The 12120-nt window shown below is 40.2% G+C and overlaps 1 protein-coding gene across 2 annotated transcripts in view; it reads right to left on the bottom strand.

Annotated features, from left to right (window-relative positions):
* Window positions 1-12120, bottom strand: part of IMMP2L (inner mitochondrial membrane peptidase subunit 2) — a 578935-nt gene that overhangs the window by 119652 nt on the left and 447163 nt on the right. For both annotated transcript variants that reach the window (XM_090287782.1, XM_090287781.1), the window contains one exon: window positions 5465-5567. In XM_090287782.1, coding sequence (XP_090143908.1) covers window positions 5465-5567 — 103 coding nt within the window. The remainder of the gene's footprint in view (window positions 1-5464; window positions 5568-12120) is intronic.

Here is a 12120-nt window from a genome sequence, read left to right as displayed (position 1 = left end):
GCGGGTGGGGGGTGATAATTATTTACGTCACCACTGTTCCTGGCTGCCATTATCTTCCCAGGCTCTCTCTTTAAAGTGACACACTTTTTGTCACTCTTGTCAATGTCGTGACTGGAGAGTAACACATCCAACAAAAAGCGATGCTAACTCTCAGGGGCTTGGTGGTTCCTTTGGTCATGCGGCCATTTCTGTGTTTAGAATACAGTGATCCCTCACTTATCCTGGGAATTACGTTCTAGAACCCCTGCGACCAGTGAAAATCCATGAAGTAGGAACCTTATATTTATTTTAGTATTTACTGTACAGTACCGCAAAATCCCTTGACGTAGCAAAAAATCCGTGATAGTTAAATATAATATTTTTAAAAATTCTGTGTTATAATGAGGTCACAAGTGAACCGCGATATAGAGAAGGACCACTGTATTGCTCTAGAAAATGGGCTTTTTTCTTTCTTTCTGAAAATGACCTATCTTGGTTATACAGATATTTTAATTATAATGGCTTTCTTTTCATTGCCTTTGACCTTTTTATGAAGTACATGCCTTTATCATGTGTATACCAGCCCAATAAAAATTACACCTAAATAAAATAAGTGAGGTTGCTAGTTTCCATCTTGGTTGAAGGGAACTCTGAGAAATATCCAGAAAACATCAAGGTAAGGTTCTATGATTTTAAGATCCATAGGACGGTTGTTACCATTAACTGGATATAAAATATAGATTATTTTAGTTCCCAACAAAACGTTTTAATGAACAAAAGCATGTCCCACAAGAAAAGAAGAAAGTATGGCCAATCAAAGGCTAAGCATCATTTCCCAAAGGGAGTGCGGATAGAACACCTAATTTGGATCCTGTCAACACAGCCTAGTGACCTTTTTCTTTATTTGAAAATGGCTGATTTTTAAATAAAAGTTATTCTAGCAGCTCGAGAGAATTTACACAAGGAAAATGCTACACTTCAAAACAAATCAAAGGAAATGTCAGTTCCTTCTCACGTGCCCACGGGAATATCCTGGTTGTACCAGCCCAGGCACGAAGCGCCTCCCTCACCAACCGCGCGCCAGCGGGGGTGCTTTCTGCAGAACGGGGTTTTACCCACTCGTCATTCTTCTCGCCCGTTTCTGAGTGCTGATTTACCAAACCCTCCTGGGAGATTTCCAGGTTTTGTCTGCGGGTTTTTAGCTCGCACGGCCGTGTCTACCTCTAAGCGGCCCGCAGTCCATGGGCACAGAGCACGCGGGCTGTGCAGCGACCGACGGCTGGTCTGCCTGCCCGCTGCGCTCCCCGCCCTCGAGGGCAGGGCCCGTTTCCACGGAGCCTGCGCCTGGCTCCTCCTGGGCATCAAGGGTGGCCTCTGACAGTGACAGAGGACTGGGGAGACTCGGGGGCTCGGTGCGCTGCCCCCCACTCACAGCCCGAGTCTCCACCCCCACCATCTCAGAGACCCCAAACCACCTCCCCAGACTCCACCCAACGCCGCCCTCTGCCACGTGGTCCCCCAAATAGCACAGCTTCCACGTCTTTGTCTTTCACCGACATGCCTCTCTAAGAAGGCTGTTTTGCGGCCCTGGTTATTCACAAACTGGATTTCATTTTTCACCAAAGATGCATCAAGTCAGGAAAAATTTACCGACAGGCATCACTAGACCGTAACGCTCCTAAAGCGTTCCCCGCCCGCGTGTCTTCCCCAATCCGGCCACCTCTCTGCAGTTACCGCGTCCTTGTTTCCCCTGCTCCCTTCCACCCATGGGAATCCAGGCCGACCTCCGTGTGGGAAACCAGTAAACGCTGAAAAAGGCCGTGAAGACATAAAGGAAAGGCTCGCACGGTATAAAAACATAAACGTTACCTTTCCTGCTCTTCACTTTTTCACTATTCTAAAATGTAAAAACCCTTGGAATTTCATGATGTTCAAAAGAAATACTATAGAATTTTATTCTGCATGTCAATGCTTTCTTACAGATAATCACTTTTAGACCATCAGCCCAGTTAATTATAAGTAACATTTCTAAGACTCGTGTATTTGAAAAACGATAAAAAACTATAATCTATTTGGCATATTTGCTTCAAGAAAACATACTAGGGGGCTAATATTTTATCTAATGAGGTGTCCATAAGAATAAATGATGAGATATTTTCCAAATGACTTGGAACTCAAAAGAATTCCTACTGAGCATAGCGTGCAGCTCCAGCCTCAGAGAGAGGCCGTGTGTCAGGCATAGCTTCTGCACACAAATTGTTCAGTTCTGCTTCATGGTTCTTGAACACAAATTGTTCACACGGTGACATGACGGTCACAAACTTAAGGACCAAAATACTTTCATATGCCTTGGAAAGGTTATCTTTGCCTTGAAATATGTCAGGCAAGGGTTTTTTGGTTTTTTGTTTTCCCTCTAATAGGTTTTGTTCAGTGAAGTTAAAATACATTATTTATTTTGGATACTGAGTAACTAGAGTTTCTATGATAACATGTATTCCTCGCAACACATCAGTATAACATAAACCATGGAAGTGTAGCATCTTAGTGGCTCATGACTTAAAACGAGATAAAAATGAGAGAACACCTAAGACAGGACATATAGAACCTAAATGGAGACCACGGAAGGAGTCCCATTTGAACAGAAATGGATTGAACAGGACATTTCAAATACAAGCACCAGAACGAATATTGTAATACGTGGAAGAAAGGACTACCGCATACCTTTTTAATAGAAGCAGAGTCTGCAAATGTGAAATAATTAAAAATCACTATTTGAAAATTCACGGTTATGCATGTGTACAAAGCCAGCAGAAAATTCATCAATATTTATTCTAACTGGTCCCTCCTGGGTGCCAGCAAAACAATGGCACAGCTACGATAAACAATGTCCCAGTGCCCTCCACGTGGAAGTAGGAATGGCAAAGGGAGAGACTTCAATTTGTCCCACAGAATAATTACCAAGGGACGAGCTCATCCAATATTCTAAGCAATCATAAATCTACATACCAGAATCATCAGATAGCTCCAATATATAATCCAGTAAATGCAAGTAGTAATTTCCAGACACTTCCAGACAATGATCATTTTAAACAGAACTTACAAAAGGTATTTCTCCTATTAAGAATCGAAGCTAACGTCATGTATCAGTCAATTGATATTACAAGAAGATAGGACATTTTGTATCATTGTGTGATGAAGATATGGTCACGAGGTTTAGGAATAAGATACTCAATAAAGATACATTCATAACTGAAACATTTCCTACCCAGTCTCTCTCTCTCTCTCTCTCTCTCTCTCTCTCTCTCTCTCTCTCTCTCTCTCACACACACACACACACACACACACACATACATACACACACTCTTGTTTATTTAAGATGGATTCAGAGAAGAGAAAATGTTTCCTTTCAGACATGAGGAACTATAAACCCATACAAACTGAGTGACTGATGAGGTTTGTCACCAAGATTATCTGATTTTGTGTGTTGTTGTAACATGTTGCCTGTGATCGTTAGTGTGTCTGCTAGTTCCTTTCCACACCGGCATCACAAGTTCAAAGGACAGCGTGGAAGCTTGTTCCATTATAATGCAGTCTATTACAATAACTTACTATTGCTATTTTAAATTCACATTCCCTCATTCAACTTACACATGTAAAACTATTTAGTCCCATCCAGCGCCTACATAAAGCAACCATAAGCCAAATCAGAAATGCAAATTAAGAAATAAGTAGGAAATAATAAGTAGGTAACTTCGTGCCTCAGACTCGTACCACAGGTTCAAGTTAAAATGAAAAAGTAGCTTTCCTTTAAAAACTTGATAGAAACCGAATGGAAGTCAGGTGCTACACACAGTCTATCTGTCTAAGTTGAGCACACTATAGTTGTTACTGTAACAAACACAATGAAATTGCTCTTCACACATGGTTCTTGCCTTCTCTCTCTTTTTATAAGATGTCAGGGACAGGATATTTCCACAACTGATACACTCTCCCAGGCGAGCTCGTAGGTCAGTGGTTCCAAATGACGTGCACAGAACCCAGAGGACGGGCCCCCAGGGCTAGACCTGCTGCGTATGGGTCACGGGCACCTGAACCCCATCCTTCCCTCTCCTGAGCAAGAATGCAGGTGGAATACAACGTGCTAGGGGTAATATTAATTATAGAAGTAATATTGCATTGGCTAACTTATTAATAAAGAAAAAGCAAACCAATCTTAGACCTTTGTCACATACCTGCAACCAATAACAAAGCATTTTGTAATGCCCCAGTTCAGAGTCACTAAAAATGAAAACCAAAACTAATATTAATGAACATTTTAATGCTGATTTGGTCCAAAACATGATCTGATAAATAGATTTAATCTTATGGATGAGGGAGAAATAAAATTGCTTTTAGGTGACTTATTTTCACTCCCAAGTTGTTCCTGAGTTTGTTCACAGCAATCACTTCCACACCGCAGGTGACCCACAGCACTTCTGCTTGTCCTGCCTTTGGTGTGCCCAACAAAAACTAAACTCTGTGTAGCAATTACTACTCAAAAGCAAACAGGGCCTTAGGTTTTTTTATCACCATTGCAACTAGGAAAAATAAGCAGGAGTGTTTTTTCCACTTACCTGGAATTCTGATCCAATCGCATCTCTGTGACTGTGCTTCTAGCCGAAGGAGAGCCCAAGTGACTACACCCCTAGGGACACTGTGGTCCCTCATAACGCAAAGGAGATTGTCATAGAGACACCAACGTCCAGTTTCAGACACAACCATGTGGACGTAACTTTTTGCAAACCTACCTGAAGGTGTTCAGTATTAACCTACACATAATTATTAAGTACAGATAGGACTCACTTAAGGAGAATCTGATGGGTGAAGATCTGCATTTTTAAACAGACGGAGGTACCTGGAGATCCTGAACTAAAGGGTTTTCTGCTGTATATAGTGATTTATTGTAAGGGCGCATAAGCAGAGAATTTCTGTACGTTTTCAAAATGAAAAACTACATATAAAATATCAGTCGAGTTGCATGTTTTATGTACCATGAACATGGCACAAGGAGCGTCTGCACTTCTGCTGTAAATTAAATGCTGATGAAACGTTACTTACCCATGTGATTTCCACGATATTTGCATTTTTAACAAATGATGGAGAAATCTAATGCCAATAGGTGCTTCCCACATTATATCAGTTAAACACTAACTGAAAGCAGAAGGTGCAAAGACCTTCTATGGGGGGGGGAACGACTTTCCCATTGGGGAGTGTCTGTGCTCTTTTCTATAAAACACACACACACACACACACACACACACACACACACGGGGGTGGTGATGGCTGAAATGGCCTCTCTCAGACACGTGCTAGGAGACTGTCAAACATAAGTTATTTCACTATAGCGTTCATGATCGGTCTTGGACGGATCCCTCGAGCAAACAGCCTGACCCCACTTTTGTTCCCACCTGTGAATTCCAGTGACATCGGCGACGAGGTGACTTACCGGCCCAAAAGAGTTACTGTCAAAGCTGTGTCCGTGATGGTCGCCTTCGACCCAGATGTGGCCACGAGGTACCTTGACGTAGCGGTTTTTGTGCCCGATGGTCCTGGAAGGAACAGCGACACCAGTGAGGTGGGGACACTAAGAGATCAAGCAGCCGGGCCTCAGCGTGAGGGAGGCAGGGGGGCAGTTTAGGGATGCCAGAGACGCTGCGTAACCACGAGGCGACGGGAAAACCGCCGTGGAAGTAAGATGGGGTTAGGATTCGGAAACCCGGCCGCACTACCTTCTTTTCTCACGTTTCTGTAGGTAGGATTTTGTGTTTACACAAAACACACTAGCACCAAATACCATGTGTGGGGACTTAATTTAATTCACAATATCCTAAATATGCTTTGATGAAATTCAATAAGCCTTGACAAAATACTGATCTATTTCTTTTCCCTATCATTTGCTTTTAAGTCGATATTCAATGCTTGGTTAGTGGTAATCTTTTTTTTTGTTTTTTTCCAGTCAAAGAAACTTCTCAAACTGACTGACAGCACTTTTCATGAAATCTTAATTCTGTAAAATTCAGGCTGTATAAGCAAAAAAAAAAAAAAAAGAAAGAAAGAAAAAAGGCCTCGATGATCTTGTGCTAGACACTGACTATTAATAGCAGTTGAAAAATTTTAAAGGCTTAACCATTTTGAAAACTATTTGCAGCTCGGTGGTCAGTGACACACAGAGCCGCTCACAGGACGCACGGCGGTCAAGGACACGGAGCAAGCCCAGGACTGGTGGCCATGCAGACGGTAGCGACCGGTTTTCCCTGCTTTGCCACGTGGGCCTAACTTTTTCAAAATTATTAATTAGGCTAATATGTTCATCCCTTTTGACCTAGTTATTCTACTGGTAGAGATCCAGAGAAATAATCTTAAGTATGAACAAATATTTACTATGGGGGTGTTCAACACAGGCCTTTCATTTATTTTTTATATATATAATATATAATACATATATGTATAATTTATATTATGTATAATATGAATGTATTATTATGTATATATATTATGTATAATATGAATGTAATATTATGTATATAATGAATGTATTACATATAATATTTAGATATAGCAATATATACACATACATATTTTATATATATTCCTAAATACCCAACAACACAAGATTGGTTAAATACAATAAACCAGTTAAATTAACTAAAAGGGACAGAATTAGAATCAAATAGCATCTAATTCTAAAATAAATTCTTTAGGAGGCAGAGACTATTCGTTTTCCTTTCTCTTTCTCATTCCCCAGCGTCTTTGGGAAAATGCCTGCTCTAAAGCAGCTTTTCCATAAGTGTCGGGTAGAAAACTAAATGAATGAGTGAATGGTTGGTTGGGCACCTCCAGTCGACAGAGTTAAGCCCAGAAACTGAGCTTCGCACACAGTTCTGTGAGATGGAGTCCCCGTAGGACCACGTTTGTTAACAGGTCCTATATGTGCAGAAGGAAAAAAAGCTAAACATAAATTGGTGCTGTAGAAATGGAAACTATTTATTATCTAGAATGTTTTTTAATTTTCAAGATAGTTTCCATGTTGGATTCCTGCGCTTTAGATCAGGAAATCGTTCATGCGAGGCAGCGCTGCTGTAGCCATTAGAAGCCAACAGTAAATTAATGACTGCTGTTTAGTTTTAATTAGTACTGGGAAGAAGAGTTCCAGTTTCTTAAGGAAAAGCAAAAACAAGTTGAACACATTTACCGCCATGTACTCTGTAATAAAAGTATTCAATTAAAACCGGCCAAATTCTTGACATCACTACTGCTTTCATCATGAGATCGCCTCTAAGAACTAAGGTCCCACACAGAGTACGAATGACAGGGAGAGAGACTTGCTTTCACTTAACTGTTGGCAAGGCACCTGCTCCTATTGGGTCCACACAGTTGTCACTGTATGAAGAGAGCTGTTTGGGACAAGTACTTATAAAGAAAAAAATTTTGCCTCTTGGATTAATCACTCCAGCTGAATTATGAAATGAAACCAGCATAACATCATTTCTGCACTGAAAGGGTAGGTTTTAAGTCATAAACCAGCAAAATCATACGAAACTCAGATTCAGTTTCAAGGTCATATAAACGGAGACATCAAGGTCCTTGTGACAGAAAATGAGTGTCATAAAATGACCACTGGCAGTTACATATATACTTGCATCAACCCTCTTACCTAAAAACTTCAGATTCACCCGCCTCCCCGTGATGTCCGAGCCCCTCCCAAAGCTTCACTGTTATTCATTGCACCTGCTCACCCTTTGCTTATTGGCCGATTTGCCTACTGCCCATCCCTCCCCACTAGGACGTCACCTTTGGAAGTTTGACTTTCTTGTTCACTATGGTATCCTCAGAGCCCAGAAGAAAGCACCGTGCAAGGTGCCCCACACACACTCGTTAAATACATAATCAAATGAACGAAGAAGTGAAAACCACGGTCACAGAGGCAGAATCACGCAGGGGAAATTTCAGAAAGCTATGAAATAGATTAACCCATTTTGATTGTGATACTGGTCCCCGTAAGCAGTCTTGTACAAGTTACTTCGTTTAGGCAGATTGCCCACCTTTAACATGGGGTGGACGAGACACGTGCGGACTGGGCTGAGACGGAGGCTGGCAGTCAGCCAAGGACACACTGGAGAGAGAGGTGGGAGGGTCTGTCCTACCTGACCTGCAAGCCCATGTGATCTCGGCAAGTTGAGGAGACCCAACGTCAGTGTCTCATTGGCAGAACAGGGCAAATAGAGGACCTACCTCTAAAAGTGCTTCTCCGGATCAAGTGGTACTGGCTAAACACTTGATAAGTGGATTTTCCTAACATTGGAACGTCTTAAGTAAATACTCCATTCAGTTCTGATGTACAGGAAGCAGCGCTGGTAGTTATGGCTGCACTATTTCCTTCCAGTTCATACTGCAGAATGTGTCCATCCTCCACTGTCTGTCAGCACCAGTCTCTGCAAATTCCCCGAGCCACGCTTCACTAATGTCTTTTCCCCACAGTTGCACTGTGACTGTAGACTATTTTTAATGGTACAATGTATCTTTTTTTTTTTTCTTTCTTTTATTCATACGCCATTCTGGAATACTCTAAAACTTACATGTGAAAGCGCTATCTGTTTGCACATATTTAAATACGCCCAGCTGTCGGTGCAAGGACAGTCCGTTACTGACCACTTCCACCTTTGCATGTCGCAATGCTAGCAGGCCGTGGTTTACCTAGACACCAGACAGGCAGGGACGGAATGTCTGAGCGGCATAGCCGTGGTGAAATCCACAGCACCTGCACAGTGCATATTCTATTCTATTTCCCAGGTTTCAATCTAACTTTTCGAAAAATAACCCAAAGTAGCTTTAGAAAAAAATATATAATGATAAAATATTGAGCTGGCCCCTTCTAGGACTGCTGAAGAAATATAACACTCCTAATCGAATTTCTCGGGGGATGGAATTTTAAACAGCTTCGTGCTCCTGAATTCACATAAAAGAAAGACAAGATAATCTTTTAGGTGATTTAACAGTTAAGTGGGGTGTCAGCCTACAAGGTTGTATATATCTATGGCCTGCAAATAATTTGGGTTTCGACAGTCAAAAATGAGTTCTGTATACTACTCTACCTACCTGTCTACAAAAAGGCATTTTTAGTACTAGCTTTACCAAGACAAGTTACCGAGACCTTACAAATGAAGTGAGGAATGACTGTCTCCAATTTGATCTGACCTTGAAAACAATGGTTGCTTTTTTTAAGTCTCTGAATCTTTTGAGTGTTGTCAATTAAATACAAAATCATCAATGTAATCCTGATACCACAAAAAGGAACAAATTCATATTCAAAGTTTTTCCCCAAAACATATGTACATGTGCACAATCATATATTCTTAACTCGGGTAATAAACCATGATTGATTGGAATATTTTATTTCTTTATTATTCAAACCATTCCATTGCTTTTTCTCATCGTCCAAAGTAGTGGCTGCCCTGACCTTGATCCCAGACTTCTGGGTTTTGATTGTCATGATGAGCCCAGCAGTTTAGGGTTAAGGATTCAGGAAGATCAGAAAAAAGTTGGAACAAGATCTCTTTTATCATTACTGATAGACTGGACAAGAAAAAAGGAATTTACCATCAGGAAAGGAAAATGAGGATACCTGTCTGTCTAGGGTTGGTGTCTGCAACAGAAGAAAAATCTCCCTTGAAGATCCCCAACCTGCTCTCAGTTGAGATCAAAGCTCAGCTCACAGTATGTATGTGAGGTGGGAAAATTCAGAATGATCTTTAATTGGCCCCAGGAATCTGGCAGAAAAAAATATAACTCTTCAGGGATAATACATCAGTTCAGAGTCTTTGGGTTTTCTATAGGTAAGTCCCAGCTGAGAGGAATCCGGAATTCAAAATAACAGAACTCACAAGAACACGGCCAGCGTTAATGAGTCAAGACAAACAATGAAGAGCAGAATTTGACCCCAGGACTTTTAAACAATGAATTTATCAAACACAGAATATAAATTATACATATTTAAATATTTTTAAAATTAAAACAGGAAATTAAAAAGATATGCAAGCAATATTATCCTATTTTTAAAAGTCAGACATTTGAAAAAAACAAACATAACTTCTAAAATTTAAAATACATAATTAGGTAGACAGACAAAAAGCAGATAAGTACAAACTAAAGGAAGAAGTAATGAACTCGAATACATAGCTAAAATATTACTTAGAATTTAGCACAGGGAGGTAGAGAAATGGAAACTATATACGAGCTATTAAAGAAACACAGAGAACATGTTAACACATTAGAAAATGTTAACAAGTATAATCAGAGTCCTAAGGAAGGGGATAAAAAGAAACAAGGAAGAGGTAATGTTTGAAACAAGGAAGATAGGGGTACAGAATTTTTCAGAATGGCTGAGACCGTGAAGTCGCAGATTCTGCAATCAAAGTGAATCACAAGTGTGATACATGCATAGAAAGAAATTGAGGCTTGATACATTGTAATGATTGCAGAACACTAAAGACTCCCTCCCCCCAAGAAAACTTATGAGAAATCGCCAGAGTGAAAGAACTTAGATTACAATCAAAGAAATAAAAATGAAATTCAAAGCAGAATTCCTTTGTTAAAGTATAATTTGCATGAAGTATAATTCAACCATTTAAAGTACACAGTTCAGTGAGTTTCAAAACTCTATGCAATGCCATAATCACTAGATCAAGATACAAAACACCTGAATGATCAAAACCCGTTTCCTTGCCCCCCTCTGCAGGTGCACCTGCGCTCGCTTCCGTCCTTGGCTCCGGGTAGCCGGGGCTGAGCTGCTGGATGTCACGAGTTTTGTCTTCGCGAGCCTTTCACCTAGACGGAAGAATCTGATAGGTATTCTTTTACTTCTGGCTTATTGAACTTAGTCTAATGCGTGAGATCAGCCCATGTCATTGCATGTATTAGCATTTTGTTTCCATTTTTTCTTAATACGTTACTATTATATTGATACACTATAATTAGTTTTTCAATTAATAATTCATGGACATTTGGGTAGTTTCCAGTTTCCGGCTACTGTCAATAAAGTAGCTGTGAACAGATGAGTGGAAGTATTTGCGTGGACACGTTTTCACTTCTCTTGGGTGACTATCTGCAGGTGAAAAGCCTGGGTCACCTAGTAATTGAACGTTTAACCTAACAAACGGTCGCACTCTTTTCCGAAGCACGGGTGCCAGCAATGTCTGAGTGCAAGTGCCCCACGTTTCACCAGCACGTGCTCATTATCACCCCTTTTAACAACGTGAGGCATTTTAGAGGCATGGAGAGGTTTTAATGCCCGTTTCCCTAACAACTAATGATTTTATGCACTTTTTGTGATGTGCTTTCTTCTTTGGTGCTCTATCAACATTTTAAAATATTTAACTTGGTGGTTAGTCTACTTATTCAGTTGTATGATTTTTTTTTAAATATATAGTCTGGAAGCACTTTTATCAGATTCATGTTTTTGCTAATCTTCCTCTAAGAAACATTTTTATTTTGATGAAGTCTAGCCAATTTTTTTTTCTTTTCTGGGACATGATTTTCGTACCATAAGAAATCTTTCCCTAATCAAAAGTCACAACAATTTTTTTCTATGTTTCCTTCTACTTTTGTAGTTTTGGAATTTATGTTAATATAGTAAGAAAGTTTATTTCTCTTTCTTTCTTCCTTTCTTTCACATATGGATATTCACTATTTCAGCATTATTTTTTGAAAAAAGTAAAAAAAAAAATACTATTCTTTCTTAATTGAATTACCTTGTGCTATGAACTGAAATATGTCTCCTCAAAATCTCCATGTTGAAGCCTGATCCCCCAGATCGACAATCTTTGGAGATGGGGACTTGGGGAGATAATTAGGGTCAGAGGAGTTCATGAGGGTGGGGCCCTCATGAAAGGATTAGTGCCCTCATGAAGAGAGCACAGAAGTGTTTGTGTTCTCCCTCTAGTGCTGTCTGTCTGTCTGTCTGCCTATCTCTCTCCCATGTGAGAACTTAGACCAATAACATGTAGAAAAAAGGAAAGTGATTGAACATATTTTTTCCTAAGGTTTCTGAACTTTTCTAGTGAAGAGTAAGATACCAATGTCACTAAACTTTGTTCAGTCTGCACT

Source organism: Furipterus horrens, unplaced genomic scaffold (assembly GCF_987537825.1).
Source record: "Furipterus horrens unplaced genomic scaffold, mFurHor1.1.pri manual_scaffold_9, whole genome shotgun sequence".
In the NCBI taxonomy this organism is placed as follows: Eukaryota; Metazoa; Chordata; class Mammalia; order Chiroptera; family Furipteridae; genus Furipterus; species Furipterus horrens.
Note: the sequence above shows the minus strand (reverse complement) of the source record. Positions and strands in the feature narration are given on the sequence as shown.